General features: G+C 42.5%; 2 protein-coding genes and 1 non-coding gene across 3 annotated transcripts; 2 read left to right on the top strand and 1 right to left on the bottom strand.

The window, feature by feature from the left end:
- Window positions 1-747: 747 nt before the first annotated feature.
- TRMT2A (tRNA methyltransferase 2 homolog A) lies at window positions 748-7,782 on the bottom strand. Its single transcript, XM_058036774.1, has 11 exons — window positions 7,202-7,782; window positions 6,399-6,507; window positions 5,734-5,915; window positions 4,514-4,628; window positions 4,142-4,257; window positions 3,479-3,590; window positions 2,886-3,008; window positions 2,518-2,593; window positions 1,910-2,026; window positions 1,633-1,729; window positions 748-1,303 (listed from the first exon to the last, which is right to left on the bottom strand). The coding sequence occupies exons 1-11, from the start codon at window positions 7,780-7,782 to the stop codon at window positions 1,021-1,023; spliced, it is 1,911 nt and encodes a 636-aa protein (XP_057892757.1). The 3' UTR covers window positions 748-1,020.
- Window positions 7,783-7,854: 72 nt separating this feature from the next.
- Window positions 7,855-18,381, top strand: RANBP1 (RAN binding protein 1). Its single transcript, XM_058036775.1, is given in 7 exon segments — window positions 7,855-8,092; window positions 8,095-8,126; window positions 9,966-10,102; window positions 11,080-11,237; window positions 13,495-13,623; window positions 15,550-15,615; window positions 16,473-18,381. Coding segments are annotated over 7 exon segments (885 nt in total). The 3' UTR covers window positions 16,598-18,381.
- On the top strand, window positions 15,693-15,824 carry LOC131091324 (small nucleolar RNA SNORA77). Its single transcript, XR_009115384.1, has one exon. It is a non-coding gene; the product is annotated as a small nucleolar RNA SNORA77 (small nucleolar RNA).
- Window positions 18,382-18,924: the final 543 nt, after the last annotated feature.

Raw genomic sequence — 18,924 nt, 5'->3', positions numbered from 1 at the left:
CTGGAAATGTTATAACTCAAAGTGCTGGTTTTGGTACCTGTTGGCTGCAGGTACCAAACACTGCAAAGGTGTGGTATCAGCACAGCCATGGGCTGTAGTAGAATTCTTTTGTTGCTGTTATACATTTAATATGGCCTATTAGAAATAAGTTGAGATTGAAGGTGGTCGCTCCTTCCAGCAGTGTTGCTGTGTGTTCTGCAGCGTGGATCACAGTCCTTCAATGGCTGCTCAGCCTCTGGCTGCAGTGAGTGCTGACTGGAGCATCTGCTGGAGCTCAGCTGCACTGGCAGTGCAGGGTAAGGTGCTGCTGTTGGCACAGTTCAGTTCTGGCTGTCAGATTTCAGTGGTGAGGACCTGCCTTGAGCAAAGTCCTCTCAGCTTTAGCAGTATGCTGTAGGAAACTTGCAGCCTTTGTCTTGCTACAGTCTGAGAGCAAGACTGACTTCAGTTGTGGCAAGTGTAGCATTTTTATTAGACTGAGGTTGTTACTTCCTAATATTTAGCAAGTAAATTATTTTTGAAAAGGTTAATCTTAACTTGCATACTGAAAAAACACAGCACAGTTTTGACAGGGGTCAGAGCATGATGAAATACTGACAGGTAGGTCCAGGTCCCTGTAAGCAAGATGACCTGCTCTGGGAATTTGGGGTGTCTTTCTATAAATGTATGTATGTATCTAGGCAGGAAGGGAAAAGCAGGATTTGGGCTAATTGTATGATGTAACATCCTGTCCCTGGAAGCGTTCAAGACCATGGATGGGGCTCTGAGCAGCCTGGCTGAGTGGAAGGTGTCCCTGCTCATGGCAAAGGGGTGGTTATCAGATAATCATTAAGGTCCCTTTCAACACAAACCCTTCTGAGAGTCGATGATAATGAAACTTAATTCAAATTAGGATGATGAAATAAGTTGGAAGCCTTGCAATTACTCTGTTGTACAGAGATTTATTACCTGCATGTTACAGAAGTTATGTTACTGATGCAGTTAAAAAGCCAAAGTAGTTTCTATGAAGTCTCTGAGGAGTTAGGGTGAGCCCTCTCTTGGACTGCAGTCCCCAAGGCCAGCAGCTGCCTGGCTCCCCTCGCTGGCTGGGCTGGTGCCATCCATGCCCTCGGTGCCACAGGCTGCTGCTGGGGTCTCACTGGCAGCAGGTGCTGCTGCTGCAGAGCTGCCATTGGCGTATTCCACCCTCTCAAAGAAGATGAGCAGCTCACAGTGCCTGGTCTGAGGGAACAGATCCACAGCCATGGCTCGCACGGGCCGGAACGAGGCTCCTTTCACCCTGTTGGAAGGGGCCCGGCACAGGCTTGATGGGGAAGGGAAACAAGAGCAGGGAGAAATGAATTAATATTTTAGTGCACTGCTCATCCCTGCTGCTCTTCTCTGAGAGGTTTTCCTTCCCTGAGCCTCAATTCCATGCTAGGCTTATTCACTTCCACCAGTATTTCCATTATGACTTGTGTATTGGGCAGTGCCATTCCCAGCCAGCTGCTGCAGCTCCCAGCTGTGTCTGGTGAAAGGTGAGCCTCAAGGAACATGGCTTGCAAATAAAAATCTAGCAATGGTACCCCTTCCCCAAAAAACATTTTCTTCTTACCACATTTAGTAAGTCAATTCAATGCAAGAAACACTCACTCCACAAAGTTATTCATTGCAGCTCTGGGATTGCAGGAGACATAGATGAGCTTCTTTAGATGTTCAGCTCTTCTCAGGGCAAGAATTACCTTGGAATCTAGATGATCAAAACCACAACAGCTGTTTACTGGTTCTGTGTGCAGCAAGAGCCCCACAGAAAAATGCCAGGTTATGAACAGCATGAACAAAACTGCAATGTTGCTCCAAGCTACACCTGAAGCTTCCATTTCATTTATCCCAATGGTGTTTTCTTTGCCTTAAACCCCTGTGAACTTACGCAGCCCTGCCCGTGGTGGATCTACAATCGTGATCAGGTTCTGAGGAGCTAAAACGTTCATCAGGGAAGGAACAATATCTTCTGCCTTCCCACAGTAAAATTCAATATTACTCAGTTCTGTAAGAAAAAGAAAAGATGTTATCAGTGTACTTGTCTAGTCGAAGCAGGGTTCAGTTCTTTACCTTGGATATTAAGTTTTGATGCCTCAGAAACTCCAAATTGTTTTGTGTACCCAGTGTAATTTAAACAATCACTCTTAACTTCGGACCATTCAAACAACAGTAATTTGAGCATCTTCCACTGTCTGGACTAAAGCAAAAGCCCACAAACACCAGCTATGTTAATGTTTTCTTTAGGAGGGTAGCTGTGGTTTCATCTCATTTTTACACTGAAATTAATGTTTTACTTTTCAATTTAAAAAAAAAGCTGTTCAACTGGAAAATTGATCTCATGGGCTAACAAGGTGTTTGTTTTCAAGAGTGATTAAGTGTTTAAACGGGACAAGATCACTATCAACAACATGTAATTCCAGGCTGCTTAGATAAGGTAAAGAACTGGCTGCACCTACTCCTTACCAAACAAAAGCTTCAGCATTTCAGGTCACTCACCATTAATCTGGGCATTTGCTTTGGCATCCTGCACAGCTTCCTGACAGAGCTCAATTCCAATGACCTTCTTCACTCTCTGCAGAAGCAAAGGAAAAAGTTCCCTCTGTGGTCTGTATGTGTGAATTTAACCATTTTTCATAACATCAGCACTTAACAGGGACTTTAACTCCTATCCAGCCTGGTCAACATAAGGTTGAGCTTTCATAAGGATGTGGTAAAGCAGCTGCAGGCAGCTCAATTACAAATTAATTTAAAAAACTGAGATATAATCTGTTGCATTTCACATACATTAGGTATTTTCTTCCCTTCTAGCCGTAGTTAAAACACGAATAAAAAGTAACTTCTATCCAGGAAGAGAAATTGCCAACCTTTGCTAAGGAAATCCCAATGGTTCCTGTCCCACAGCAGATGTCCAGCACGGTGCTCTCCTGGCTCAGTTGTGCCCACTCCCCAATGGCAGTGTACAACACTTCTGCAGCTTGGGTGTTCACCTGGGAAATTAAGGTTCCAATAGATCTACTTCTTCATAAACAGTAAATATGTTTTAATGAGTCTCAGTAAAGCACGTTTCCTTGTTTCTAATAAACAAATCATTATAAGTTAAAAACACATTTTAAAGTGTTGAAAGGGCAGAAATAACTTTTGGAAAAGCAAACAGAGATTAGTTATACAAGATTCTTGAACTGTATTACTGCATGTTCAGAGTTACAAAAGGCTGCCATGAAACAGAAGGAAAATTGTAATGAACAAGTAAATAGAAAAAGTTGTCTTCAAGGTGTGCTCCCATCAAGCTTACAGTCATTCACTGCTTTTACAGCCAAACATAACACTGCTATTTAATCACACCAAGTATATAAAAGGTTAAATTTCTAGGTATGAAACATCTTGTTCCACAGCATTAGTCAAGCTCCAGAGCATTCATGCAGATCCAGTTAAATGAACAGCTTCACATCATCCTTACTTGAAAAAATGCATGAGGAGAAATTCTAAATTTTAGGCCAAGGAGTTCTTCATATATGTACTTATCACCAGCCACATGCTCCAAAGGCAAATCTTCTAGATTGGGAGATTTCCTGGGGGTAGGGGAGGAATGGGGAGACAAAATAGAGTGGGAATCAAAACCAGAAAAAAGAAGACAAACATGTTTGCTACAATCGTTACCAAAGCTGTAATCATCCTAAAACCTGCAGTGCTACACCCTAAGCAGTGCCATTTATCATCTGCTCTTGGAGACTCTCCTTGGCCATTAATGTCTCAGAGTGTGCAAGGACCTCCACCATCTCTAGATGATTATGTGTGAGCCTTGTGCTCCATGGAGTATGGGAGATTGAAAAATTCACAGCAATAGGGAAGAAGTTACTTGATAACAACAAACATTCATCTACTGCAGTAAACACTTCTATAGCTTGACAGGCAGCAATGGTCAGTGGGTTCACCCACTGAAACTCTTGCTGCCTTTACTCAGAGAATGGGAGATTTCAGGAGTCTTGTGGCAAAGGTGAGTAACTTAAATTAGTAACAACTGCTGCTACTTCTATGAATAGACAAACAATGCTATAAAATTTGCAAACACCAAAAATCCAGCCACCACCAAAATCCCCCAAAGCAAAGTCAACCCGCTCACCTCTGTCCTTCCTCCACAAAGTACAGGGAAGTAACACCACTGCTCTTTCCCATCCCTTCTGTGAAGTATTTTGCCAGAGAGATTTTCAGGTCAGCTAGCTCTTCTTTACTCAATTTCTAAAGTTTTCATGTGAAAGAAGGGAGAATAATCATTTTAGTGACTTCAAGATATAATTTAGTGTATGCTTTACATAAGAATATTACTTGTTCATTTCCATGTATCAGATTAGTCTAAATAGAATTAGAGCAACTTAGCAAGTTAAACCACACCAAGTAATTCTTTTATTTCAGTTTTGCATGCACAATTCATAAAATCCAGTTTAAGCAGTTGTAAAGCTGAGCCTGGGCTGCCCATTCCCCATCAGTGCAGTACCTGAGGGTTGAAGTAAGCAATGGCCATGATGTGGCCGCGGCGGCTGGTGCGCACCGTGAGCTGCTTCCAGTGCCCCTCGTAGGTCTCGGGGCTGTACACCGAGTAAGGAGTGCACCTGCAAAGGGCACGAGCTCGGTCACTCACACTGACAATTCTCTCTTTGTCTAACATTAAACAGTTCATTCAATAATTCATTGAATCAAAAGAAGTGATGGAAAAAATGCTGAGTACAAAAAGAGAGTACATTCATTTGTCAAACAAGAAATTACTTCCAACTAAGAAAGACTGATGGACAGTAGCTCCTAAAGCAAAATAACCTGTCCCTCCTTCACACAATCCTCTTGCCCATTTTAACCCATGCAAAATTACAGAGACAAGAGGCAGCTTCTCACTGCATTCAGAGAATGACATAACTTTTTAGAATGCTTTCATTAGCTTCTCTGCTTCACACCAAGTTCAAATCTTCCATCTTCATGATTCTTCTGAGGTTCCATTTTTGTGCATTTAACTGCTTTTTAGAGAATGCATCCTTTTTTCTAAAAAAGTACTCTTATTTAAATGTGCAGCTTTTGGGTTATTCCTGTCTGTAGGATGATGATTGTCATCCCAGAAAACAATGGACCTTGGTTAATTCATTCCTCCCTTCAGAAGTGTTTTTATGAGTGCTTCTTTACAGTTAGTGGAAGAAGTTCCTGAGTAACACACACTTTTACTGCAGTAACACACTTTTACTGCAGTTAACACACACTTTTACTGCAGTAACACACACTTTTACTGCAGTTAACACACACTTTTAGTGCAGTAACACACACTTTTACTGCAGTAACACACACTTTTACTGCAGTAACACACACTTTTACTGTAGTAACACACACTTTTACTGCAGTTAACACACACTTTTACTGCAGTAACACACACTTTTACTGCAGTTAACACACACTTTTACTGCAGTAACACACACTTTTCCTGCAGACTTACACATCCCCTTGCTTGCAGTGAAGCTGGGTTCAGCTGGTACCTGACCCCAGCTCTGAGCAGTGAGCAGGAGCAAGGGCAAAAGTCCCCATGATGCAGGCACAAGGCAGAAACAAAGATTTGCTAAAATGTGAGACTGGTACATCTTAGATCTCAAAGTTCAGAACAAACACAAATTAAATTTATAAATATTTTTGATTAAGATATCAAAACCTTTATGGATAACTCATTTTACTTATGCTCACCTTATGTAGTCTTGGAAAGCTTTTACTACTTTTTTGGCAATAGCAGGAATGTGAATAGTATCAAATGGCTCCACTACAGCACATGTACCACCCTTATATTTGCCAAGACGACAACCCACAGTTTTGTCTTCTTGATTTACACCAATCCCAATCAAGAACTCACATTTGTTGCGATATTCGGTCTAGATTTAAAATAAAGTTATGTAAGATATTTACACAGCATTTATTTGTACATGCCAAGTTGCTCCTGGAAAAAATCCCATGTGGTTAAATACATTTGAAAATGGACACAGGACATTGAGCTCATATGGACAATACTGATGGATTTTGATGTGTGTGAACTAACAGTAATAAAGAAAAGGTATTTGTAAATCTTGTTATTTAAAAAGCAAAACATTGCCTCTGTTGAGGAATGCATTAGCTTACAACAGAGGCTTGCAAAGACAGCATATTCATTTTAAAGTTATATACCCAGTTATCAATTTCCCTGCTTCCTGTTAATATTTCCACACAGTATTTACATGAAACACAACAAAAATTCATAATTTATTACAAGACTAAGTCAAATACTCAGTTTGTCCAGTGTCTTCTCAAAACCAAATAATGAATGAACATAACCCTCAGCTCATTAACCCTGTTCCACACTTTACCTGAGATTACATTACCTGCAAGGGTGATGCTTTCACTCCCTCCACTGGGCAACATAATTTATTAAACTTCTGCTTCTGCAGGAACAACCAGGGTAATAAAGCTCTGTTGTTATTTCCTATTTCCCTGCCAAAATTAGAAACAAAAAAATGTAAAGCACACATTTAGAAATATTGAGGTCAAGAGTTGCACAATACTTCTTTTCTGTAAAGGGCACAAAAAAGAACCACATTATCACATGGAAGAGTGTTTCTTCCAGGTTTTTTTAACAGGCAAACTCTCTCCAACTTGGTAAGAGCTGTAACCTGAAAAAGTAAGGGTTAAATGTACTGGTTACATTATGGTTATGTACTGGATTTATCAACGTACCATGCATGATAATTAATGCCAGTTTTGTCGACAGCAAGAGACAGAAGTGATACTTTGATCTTCAAAGACCAGGCATAAAATTTTGAGGGGATTTTAAAAGAGAAAAACCTAGTAGTAATTTGCCATCTCTACAGACCGATTCTCTCTTACACCGTGTGACAATGCCATTTTTTTACGGGCACAAACATCCTTCTGCTTATGGAACAACAGACTTTAAAACCAATTTCCCTTCACTAAGCAATTCTTTGAAGGGGACCAAGAACATCAATAGCAAGTTTTGTCAGATGGAACAGCTTTTAAGCTGTAGCATCGCAGATTATGTTTTAATTACTTTGACAGTTTTGACCTACCTCTAACTCACTTCAGTTTAGAGGTATCAATTGGTGTGAATTTAGCTATATCCCATCACAAGGCCAAGTCTTGTACACATTACGTTACAAACAGGAATTACTTTGTCAGCTTCTGCAGCACTTGTTCGCACTCCTGCTTCTTCTGGGCCAGCTGCGCCTCGTAGGGCACGTTCCACAGCGGGGTCACCACGTCCGCGATCCGCTTGCTCAGGGGCTCCTCTCCGCAGGCAGCCGGACGCTTCGCCTCTCCCTGCTCCGAATCCTCCTCTTGCTTCCTCTTCTTGGCGATGGGGTCGGCCTTGGGCTTGGCCAGGCGCACGCTGAGGTGGCGGCTCTTCCAGAGCGCGCCGTGCAGCACCCGCATGGCCTTGTCCCGCTCCTCCTCGCTCTTGAACGTCACGAAGGCGAACGTCTGCTTCCCGAAGAGTTTTATCTTGTGAGGGTTGAGCCCGTACTTGGCAAGGAACTTTTTCACATCGTTAAACCCGATGTATTTGGGCAGGTTCTGTATCTCTACTTTATAAATCTCGGAGGTGAACAAGTCTCCCTTAATGTATCTGTACACGTCGGGGCCCTCCGCGGGGTCTTCCCCGGCCTGGCTGTCCGGCTCTGTCCCATCTCCAGCCTCCGCCACAGGAGCCGGGTCGCGGTCGGGGTCGCAGCGCTCGCCTTCCTCCGCCATGGTCCCGCCACCCCTCAGCCACCCCGCACACCTCCCGGGGCGGCGCCGTACCCTCACGGACGGGCCGCTGCGATGAGAATGACGGCAAAGGAACGATCTGGTTGTTTTTTAAGCGCTGCCCCTCAGCGCTACCGCTCCTCGCGCCCGAAAGCACCCGCGGCCCTTAAACACACCAAAAAGAGCAGCTCACACATCACCCCTTCCCTCACGCGGGCGCCATCTTGGGCCGGGACGCGGGCGGTCGCCGCCATGGCGCGGGGGGTGATGGGAAAAGCGCCTGGGAAACGGGACAACAAAAACGCTTCTCGGGGGCGGAGGAGCCGCGCCGGCGGCCGGTACCGGGGGTCGGTGACAGGGCCGGTATCGGGACCGGTTCCGAGGACCCACGGGAGGATCGGTGTGACGGGGCCGGGGCGGGCGGCGCTCTGCCCGCGCCGGGGGCGGGGCTGAGGGGGAGCGGGCGTTTCCCATCGGGCCTTGCGGCGGCGCGGCGCGGGCTGCGGGAATGAGGTAAAGGCGGGCGGGGCGCGCGGCAGGAAGCGGCGAGCGGAGCGCGGCGAGCGGGCCCATGGCGGACACGGCGGTGAGGGGCGGCCGTGGGCCGGCGGCCGGGACGGGAACGGCACGGGGGCGAGGGCGGCACCGAGGGCCGGGGTGGGAGAGTAACGGAAACAGGTGGGGCCCGGGCGGGGGGAGCCGAGGTCGGGCAGGGCCCGGGGGGGGACGGACGCTGGGCCTCGCCGGGGGCTGGAGCGGCCGCGCCCGCCGGGCCTGGGCTTTGCGGCCGCTCCGGGCACGCGTGGCCGCTCGGGCCGGGCCCTGTACCCGCCTTGGCCGTTCCGCGGCACGAGGGAGCCCGGGCGAGCCGGGATCTTTCGGGTAGTCCTTCTCCTTCCCCTCCTTTCTTCTCCCCCTCTTTCCGCCCCTCCCCGGGCCCGGGCCGGCCCCCTCGTGCCGCACCAGTTGCTCACGTGCTTCTGTCGCGGCAGGGCGGGATCGTGTCGGGATAACGGGATCGCGTCCTCTGTGCCTGCTGCGATTGTGCTTTTCTCATGGTCTGTGTGATTATTGCTCAGGCGCAGAAGGCGTGATGAATGACCATGCGGGATGTGCTACTTGCACACATGGATACAATGTACAAAAGTTTGGCTAACATTTCCTTTTTTCTTTGAAACAGATGTGACGTAATTCCTTTCTCGCTTTTTTTTTGCTGGAACGCTGGGGATATAATATTGGCGATAGCTTGTGTGACGTTGTTGACACAACTAGATTTTATTTTGCGCAATTTTCTACTTAATTTTCCCTTGGCCCCCTCTTTTTTCTCTTGTATGTGAAGACTGATTTTCCTTTCTGTTGCTTCAGCAACACCAAAAATCACCAAACACAAATAATTTCCCTAGACCTGAGATAGCTGTTCTGTGGCTTTGTTAAACTTGCATATGAATCTCCCTCCCAGGCTTGTGTTCTGAGTGCTTCTTAGCAGTCCTTATGTATGAAGTACTAGAGATGTTTATCGTTTACCTGCTAATCACGGTAGTAAAAAACCATTCTTAGGCCTAATGAATGCTCTGACAGATTCCTAAGCAACTTAAATAGGAAGGATTATTTTGGCTATTTATCTGTAACCTGAAGTTCCTTGAGGAGTCTAAAAGCAAGAAACCTAAATTACTTTCTGACTATTACAGCTGTGCCTCAAAGAATCTTTGTTTGTGTTGACTGTGGGTGATTCTAATACATAAGACAGAATGGTGAACTCGGGATGCAATATGTCCCTTAAGCTGGGTTAGGTGGATGTTGTGTGGGTTTTTTTTCTAATTTTCCCATTAACAGTGGGTCATTAGGCACTCAGAAATAGTAGGGTGTTAGTAGCATAAAACACATTACATAGGAAAAACTGTTGATGAAATTTTTTTCCATAACCCAGAGCTATTAATCCAAGGCCAAGCCTCTGCACAATTCATGAGTGGTAGGATTAAAACACCCAGCACTGCATGAGCACCTTTTTGTTTCTTAGTGTGCCTGTATGTTGACTTGGAAGGCATTTGTTTTTGGGTACAATCGTATTTCTTTATTTTATGGGATATTACAGTTATTAAGATCTATTTGCTGAAAAGTTTTAAACACAGATGTGAGTACTTCATGGTTGGGGTACATAGCAAGTTTGTGTTTTCTTTTTTTCTCAGGAGGCACACGAGGATCATGATACTTCTGCTGAGAATGCAGATGACTCTAACCATGATCCTCAGTTTGAGCCCATAGTTTCCCTTCCAGAGCAAGAAATAAAAACTCTGGAGGAGGATGAGGAAGAGCTCTTTAAGATGTGAGTAGAATACTTTTCACTATTATCTGCATGTTCATGTTCAAAAACTGCAGAACTTGCAGCAATCTCTGTGTGAAGGCTGCCTTGGTTGTTCTGCATGTGATGGCAGAGATTGAGTGGGGGGTCATTGATGTTGCCCCAAGAAAATGAAGTCTGGAACCACAGAAGAGAGCTGATAATGTGAATCTGGCTTTAGCATTGTTTGCATGAAAGAAGACAACAACTTAATAATTATTGAAATTGTGATCACAGAATGTGAAGCAAGTGTCTTGGGAGGAAGGAAATGAGATGTATGTGGTGTTGCTGCCATGCATCCCTGGGTAAAGGGTGATGTACAACATGCTGAAATAATAAAAGCAACAGCTGCAGTATTGGGGCATTTGTGGCAGTTCCTGTCTGTTGTCTTCAACACAGTTTATCCTTAGATTGTGCTTATTGTCAAATCAGGATGGCTTGATCTGCCTGAAGAAAAATGTACTCTTAGGGCTTAAGGATTTTGAATTTGATCCCTGATGTGCTGGCTTGAAATAGATTTTAAAAATTATGCTTTTGCTTGCTTAATCACAGAATGGTTTTCCACATCTGGAAGAGAGATTTCAGTTCTCCTTGTATGGGTTCTGATAATAACTGAAGTGATGGTCAGTTTCTGACAGGTAGTGTGGTGAACTCTGGCTATGGAAAAACCTGTTAATTAGTTACCTGAGATTAAAAGTTTGCCTACACCAAATATGTTTATCATCCCCTAAGAGTGTCCAGAACCTGTTGAATTTTAGTACAATTAATACATAATTCCTAATATTTTATTGTTAGGTTTTAATTCATCATATCAGTTTCTGAATGTGTATATTGAAGCAGAACAGGGGATCTTATTAAGGAATTGTTTCCTTCTTGTGTGTGGCTTTTAGAAAGAGCTGTGCTCTTTGGTCAGGTGTGATATTTTAATACCTGCAGACTAATTACATTTCCTGTTCTCCCAGGCGAGCGAAGCTCTTCAGGTTTGCATCAGAGAATGACCTTCCAGAGTGGAAAGAGAGGGGAACTGGTGATGTGAAACTCCTCAAGCACAAGGAGAAGGGAACCATTCGCCTCCTCATGAGGAGGGATAAAACCCTAAAAATCTGTGCAAACCATTACAGTATGTTATTCATTTCTATAATTATTCTTGATTTAAAAAATAAGCTTGTGGAATTGAAGTATGGTTGTTTCTTGCTCTTCATACAAGGCTTCAGGCATCAAAAACCATGAGGGGTTATTTTTATTAATGGAAGGAAGCTGGAGGTTTTTTCTTTAAGAGTCTGATAGTGCTGTAAGACTAACAAAAGTGACTTCAAAATTTAACTGTGATAGACAGGCATTATGTGGTTGCTTCCAGTGTGTGTGTGTGTGTACTTTATTTTAATGATTAATAAAGTGTAGAATATGTAGGCCTTAATACTGCTCAAAATAAGAATTAAATGTATACTAGCTCGCTTTTGTAAGAGTGAGAGAAACCATGATGTAATAATTTACTACTTTGACCTAAATGTCTGAATTTCCAAAACTAATCCTTAACCATCAGCAAACAGAGACTGAGGTGCTAAGCAAATCTGAGTCTGCCTTTGTCTGCTTGTGAAATAAACTGAAATGAATGTGTTATATTGGGCTGACTCATTCAAAAAAGAATCCTCTTTGAATTGAAAAAAAACATTAAAGAGCAAGACAGACTTGAAAGTCAGCACAACTTGCAACAAGTAGACCAGTTTGTGATACTTTGCTTGCTTTGCTGATACTCAGATGTTTATATGAGGAATCTATAGTGTTCTGTGGAAATAAACTACATTTAGATAATTTGAAATAAGAAATAGCTTAATACCAACCTCAATAATGCCACCAACCAGCAGGAATAAACCTTTTGTTTAGGGATATAAATGTTGCACATAGGAAAACAGAATTGATGAATTTATAGTATTCATGTCAAAAGTTGTTTAGGTGTTTTTTCCTGGAAAAGCTGCTCTCCATATAGATTTGTTTATTGAATTTTTGCTGACTCACAGTCAGACAAAAGAACTCTCTTCATTTTTGCAAAGCATTAAATGGAGCAAAATGTAGTTTGATCTCGAGATGTTAAAAATGCAGGGAAGGGAGTAGACTCTTCAGATTTTCCTGAACTAGACAGAGCCCAAGGAGAAAAAAGCCCTGCTTAGACTTTGCATGTCTGTAATGTAAAAAGTCTTAAAGTACTGTGGGAAGTAACATTTCAACTTCTCCAGTCAGTCAGGTGAGGTAATTGTAGTGTCTTGGAGGGACAGGGCCCCATTTACTGGGAAGGAGCAAATTGGTTGAAAAGGCAATGTGTACACTCTGCAGCACCACAGAATCCTGTAATATCTTGTAGTACAGCTTTAAACTGATGGGAGTAGTAATTAACCTGATGACTAATGGAAGGAAAAATGCTTTTTAAAATGAATTTTGGTAGAAGAAGAATGAGTGTTGTTTGTCTGGATACCTTTTCCTTCTAAATCATTTGTCTGTACTGCAGAGCTGTGCTCAGTGCCTGCATCTCTTAGTATCACAATCATCTGTTTTAACCAAAAATTGCATCCAACTCTTTTTCCTAACAGCAGTGAATCCAGCATCCTCTCAAACAGTAATGGCTTTGCATAATTTTATTTGACAATGTAAGGAAAAATATATATGAACATCACTGTCTTGTATTCATCCCAAAGTAATTCTGTGTCATGTTGCGGTGTGTTGTAATGTCCCATTTTGGCCTTCCAGGTCACCTCCCAGGTGTGCCTATGCCTCTCTCCCTTCCCCCTTGCCCCCTTGCTGAGTGAGTCCTGTCAATCAGGCTGAACATTCCAGCAAGGCGTCGTGTGGTTGGTCAAGTTCAAAGGATGCCCCTCAGGCCTGGGGGTCATTGGCCTGTCTGGGTGTCATCTTCCTCTGAGACCCTGCCCCTCTCACCTGGTTGGTGGCTCACCTGTACCTCCCCTCCCCCTGTCCCTGAGCTTAAAAAGGTGATCAGACCATGCGGCCGAGGTTCTGGTGGAGCAGTTGCTCACGTTCAGACCTCTGTAACCATGGAATAAACCCATGGACATTAAACCTTCCAGCAGAATCCTCTCCTTTTTCTCTTCACCATCGCCTGAAGCCATTCCTCCTGAGGTAAACGGGGTTCCTAACAAGCCTGGACTTGTTCAGTGCCCAGCTGCAACCACCAGCAAGCCAAGGTGTCTCTGGGGTGATACACCGCAGTTGCTGCCTTTGGCCCAGCAGCGAGGGTCAGACTGGCCCAGGCACAATCTAACTGGTAATAGTGTCAAGTGCTTTATGTAACCATCACAGCCTGTTTTCACTGAGATTTATGGAGGCTGTTGTGCTCTGTACATCTTGGAATGCTTTTGTTTCAGTCACACCCCTGATGGAGCTGAAGCCCAACGCGGGGAGCGACAGGGCGTGGGTGTGGAACACACACGCTGACTTCGCAGACGAGTGCCCCAAGCCCGAGCTTCTGGCAATCCGGTTCCTAAACGCAGAGAGTGAGTGACTGCCACTGAGCTGACACTGACTGGAACCTGTTCTGTTTCCCTGCTTGTCTAAATGCTGCTCTAAACCATTGCTGGAGATGTGCTGTATCTCACCCCTGCATGGTAGGGTTAGCTAATTCATTCTTTATCTGAGAGAAGTCTGTTCATCACTTACCCTTATCTGTTGACAAACAGTGCAGTAATTAGGTCTGCAGTAATATTTGTACATTTTCTGCCCTAGGCACTTTCTTAACCTAAGCCATTTCATGTAAGTGCTGTGCCAATTAGAATAAAACTACAGGCAGTTAAGAGACTCACATACAGCTTACTTTCCTGTTCTCAGTTGTAGTTAAGATTAGATTTTTGCATTAGAAACAAGGAAATCCTGACCTGATATTTCTGGCCCATCTGCATTAGCAGAATATCTGTGTTGGTTTTTCTTTTTTTAATGAAGTATGTAGTATCTTTTGTTTTGATTAAATGGAACCCTCAGTGAAAAGTGCAAGTCAGGCCCATCATACTAGTTGGTGGGTTTTTCTGGAGTGACTACAGTGAGTACCAGAAGAGTAACTCTAATAATGGATCAGCTAGGATTAAATCAAAGAAGTGTTTGGAGGCAGAGGGGGTTTGTGTTGTATTGTTTTGTTGTTGGGTTGGATTTTTTTTTAAAGGAGCAAAATGAGAAAGTGTTGCATTTCTTGCTTTACAGTTTGCCACACAAGTTTAGTGTGGTAGCCTCCTTTTTTCCTTACATACTCAATGAATAATAAAAGTAGTTAAGTATTTTAAAGCTTGATGGATTGGACTACATCAGGAAAGAACTTAGTATATCTTGCCCTTTTCCTTTGCCTTAAGTCTCTGTAATTTTGTTTAGCCAAATAAACCTTTCTGGTCCACCTGCTTATTGCTTGCTTCATGATCAAGTAGGAAGTGAGGGGCAACTATTTGCTAATATCTAAGAAGTCTTTCTTTCTGGTAGAGGCTGTTCAGCTTATTGAATGTTCTGTCTTGAGGGAATAGTCCTTCCCTCCTGTTTGCCCTTTGCAGTACTGACTAAGCAGATGTCAGGTGAACAGACCCAGGTTTGTCCTTCAGGTGTCTCTGCTGTTTGAGATGCTGGAAAAGGAATCGATACCAACACTTCCTGGGCTGGTTACGAAGTGTCGTCAGAATTCCTGTGGGCAACAGTGACCTCCTGTGGTCAGCCAGTCCAGCCCGGGATGCCAGGCTGGTACTGCCTTGCTCATTGTGGTGTCAGGAAGCTCCTTGCCCAGGCCCTTTTTGCTTGTATTACTTGTGTAGAGAGACATTATTGGGATTTGATCAGCTGCTTGCAATGGTTGCTGAATTGAGTGGTGACTTAGACCAGAATGTAATAAGGATTATGCATTGCTGGCTCTTGCAGTGAGGAGTAGCCCTCAGGTACAGAGTCTGAATGCTGTGCTGGTGACACAGGCATTATCTTTTGTTGAAACAGGCATTCCCTTCCTTTGCTGATGCTCAGAACCCCCAGTTATGGTCAGCTTGTGGAGGACTCTTAAGGTGTAACACAGCTGGCAAGGATTGCAGTTCAAAGCTAAACTTCAGGCTTTTGCATATAGTTGTATTAGCAGTCTCTGACATCATATTCCTATTCCTTTAGGCTACAGACAGCTGGGAGTTGCAATAACTACAAAACAGCTCCTGCTGGCATTACGTTTTGAATATTTTGCAAAATAAGTTGCTTTAGTAGACATGCTGAAGAAGATGAATTGCTTTTGCACAAAGATGTGATTGAAGAATTTTGCATCTTGTATGATTTACTAGATTACTTCATAAGTCCCTACAAATTTGGTTTACACAAATCTTCCCCTAGGGTATCTTTCTTCAAGATTAGAAGTACTCAATGTTGTGAGGCAGTAAAAGTAATGAAAAAATATTTTATATTCACTGAAACAGATGCACAGAAGTTCAAGGCAAAATTTGAAGAATGCAGGAATGAAGTAGGGAAGACAGCAAAGAAAGGTAAGGTGCTCTCAGTGTACTTGGTGTCATTTCTGAGCTGTGTGAGTGGTTCCAGTAGCCTGGAGTGTTGTGTTCCAGCAGACTCACTCTGTGCTGAACTGCAGCCTTCAGTTCAGGTGCTTTTCTGTCTGCAAGAGTAAGAGCTGACAGGAGTGACGATGGCCTTCCTTCCTGTGGAAGGCTGTTACAGTTGCTGTTGGGACATGGCTGCTTTGGAATGGCTGTCAAGGAAATATTTATGGCTTATAGTAAACAAATGAGCTGTGAACACTGCAACCACAGTGCTCTTTCTTCCTTCCAGGTCCCTTCCCCAAATTTTGCAAATGTATAATCATGCAAGTATAATATTTAATGTTTTTCGTAGTTGTTAGTGTGTGTGAGATTGTTCACAAGTCTAACAGATTATTGCACCTCCCTTTAGAATTGCCTTTGTGATGAGGTATGTCACCATGTAAATAAAACAAACATTTTTATCTTCCTTAAGTACAGACTACCAGTGGTCTGCAGTCAGCATTCTTCAAGATATTTAGATTGGAGTTTTGCAGTCATAGGAATTCCTATGCCCCAATTTCAAACTGGGGAACTTGACTTTGGTTTTTTTGTTAAGATGCCAAGAAACAAAGGGTTTGTCTGGATACTTTATTGGTAGCAGCACAGCTGGCCAGATGCTACACATTCCTCAGTCCCTGTGTAGTGATTAATGTATATGAATGGTGTTACTTGAAATCTGACATCTGAAGTAATTACCAGAGGAAAAGAAATGGAATGAGTCACTCCAGTGGTCAGTGAAGAATATCTTTATTTTTGTCCAATGCATTACTGCTTGTATGTAATACCTTTCCTAACCAATCTTTTAGCAGGCACAGACAAAAATGATAGTGCTGATAAAGTTGCTGAAAAACTAGAAGAGCTTTCTGTAAAGGAAGAGAGCAAAGAATCTGAGAAGAAAGAGACCAAGGAAAAAACTGAAGAAAAGCAATAAAATCATCCTGGGCCTTGCAGTTTTTCCTTTACTTTTTTATTTCTCTATTTTTTTTTCTTTTTTCTTTGTTTTGGTTATTTTTTAATTTTTACAAGGGACTTTATATGGAACTGCATTCAACATTCACATTGTTTTTTCTAGGCTTTTGCCCTTTGGAAGGTGTCTTCAGAAAAATTCATTCCCCAGTCATGAAAATGTACTGTGCTAACTTTATTTTCCATAGTGGAAACACTTATTTACAGTCATCCAAAAGAGTGAATAAAACAAACTTGAAAACAGCATCAGGGGACAGAACTGAGTTTTCTGTATACTGTAAAGGCTTATGGATACACTTGTTTAATTGAGCTACATATCATCATTCCTGTGGATTAAGTAGGTTAATAGACTTTGTCAGCAGGGAAGATTAAGATTGCATTTGTGTTTCTTATATGGATTCTGAATTGTAATCTAACAGACCTTTCACACCTGCTGCTGTGTGTACTGAGCAGGGAATGTGCCTGTGCTTCTTGAAATGCAGCAGACTTCTGGAATCAGGCAATAAGAGCATTCCTGGCACACTGCTGCTGCTGATCCATCAGAAGATAAAGGTGATGGTGAAAGATCCATGGTGAAAAACAAGGTGGGGGACAAAGTTTCTTGTGCCAGATTTGAGAAGCATTTTCTTCTCACAAAATGAAATCTGTGCTTCCCCCCCTGCCCCAAATTTTGATTTTTGCAGAAAGTTCCTGCTGTTGTCCCAGATCTTCCATGGTGCTGCTTGCTGACTGAAGGCAGCTGCAGCAGCCTGTTGTGCTGAGGGCTGTGCAAAGGAATCTGAGCTGTTTGAGTACCTTCCTGAGAGATTCCCCTTGCCAGCATATTGTTGTAGTCTCAAGAATGTACAGGTCTAAAATGTATAAGCTTTTTTCCCAGGGCTTTGGAGCTTGTGTTTTTACAAACTGGAGGAGTTTTGAACTTCTCAGATGTTTGCTAGGGAGGCTGTCCTTGGAGAGCAGTAGGCTGGAATTCACTTTGGAACAGTTAATTATGGTGCACATGCTTTGAGGGACACCCTCCTTGCCAGAATAGGCAAATTGGTCAAATCTCTTCCCTGCAAATGTTTTTTGTTTATCCAATTTCAAATTAGCGCTAGAGAGTAAGAAAATAAACTATAGTAAGCAATAAAATCAACACAATTAAGTCTGGTAGATAAATTGAATTTTGTTGTTTAACACTAATACAAGGATTGTGTTAGGAATAGAGATGAAATTTAAAATAGTTTCCAAAATAATTATGAAAACTGTACAAAACTTGCTGAACTGTAAGACTGAATGATGTTAACATGGGATAGCAAGACCTTTTTGTCTTCATTAAGAGGCTTTTAACTCAGTCAGGTTCTGCAGTCTACCTAAGGAAAATATATTTTTAAAAAATAAATCATGTCTTTCTTAGCACTGCCTTTTGATGCTACAGTGAATGAGTCTTAAATCTGGAACTGTAATTAAGGTACTCACTTCATTCAAACAAAATAATTCCTTTGGTGTTTTGCACGTTCCCCTTCAACTACAGCAGATATCAAAAGTCTGTTAATTAACAGAGATGGTTGAAAGGCAAAATAAAATGCTCTTTAGTGTTTCTGGTTTGGAAGTAACAAGACAAAGCTATTTTGAAGTATTTAACATTTGAATGTAAAAGCCAAATCTTTTATCCATGAATCACTGTAAATGATCTGATAATGTCAAACTGTGTCTAAATTGATAGAAATGACTTAAAAATTTCAAAATAAACTTAAATTTTCATTTAAAGGATTTGCTTTTTATTTTGAGAACTCTTACTGGGAATGCATTTTTAGTCTGCAGGGGTAAAGTGATGAAGGCAGCAAAATGGACGAGTTGCATTTCACTGTCAAACATTGCACAAAAGGGAGAGGGCAGCACCTGAATGGTTTAATTTGTCTTAATATTAGTTATTGATGACTCTTGCTTAATGTTATTACCCTTTCTTCTTCCCCTCTTTCTTCAGCATACTTGAATGACTTCAAGACGTTTCCATTCTTGTTTAGGTTTAACTGATCTGTGTTTACAGTTCCTGGATTGCAACAATCCTTGTGAGTCTTCAGTCTCAGAGAGCAAAGTTAAGAGAGAGCACTCAGTAAAATAATTTCTCTGGTAACATTTGGCTGAAGAATGTTTTAGTCCTCTAAACTAAAGGATGGTCATTCGATGTTCTGGTCACTTTAGCTGTTCTACACATTAAAAAGCAGTAAGTATTTTTAAAGTTCTCAGTGAAATAAGGCTTGTTGTTTGGGCTAGTCATTCTAATGATTTAATTTGCCTATAGGTAGACTG

Source organism: Melospiza georgiana, chromosome 18 (genome assembly GCF_028018845.1).
Source record: "Melospiza georgiana isolate bMelGeo1 chromosome 18, bMelGeo1.pri, whole genome shotgun sequence".
In the NCBI taxonomy this organism is placed as follows: Eukaryota; Metazoa; Chordata; class Aves; order Passeriformes; family Passerellidae; genus Melospiza; species Melospiza georgiana.
The sequence above is the reverse complement of the archived record's forward strand: the minus strand, read 5'-3'. Positions and strand labels throughout refer to the sequence as shown.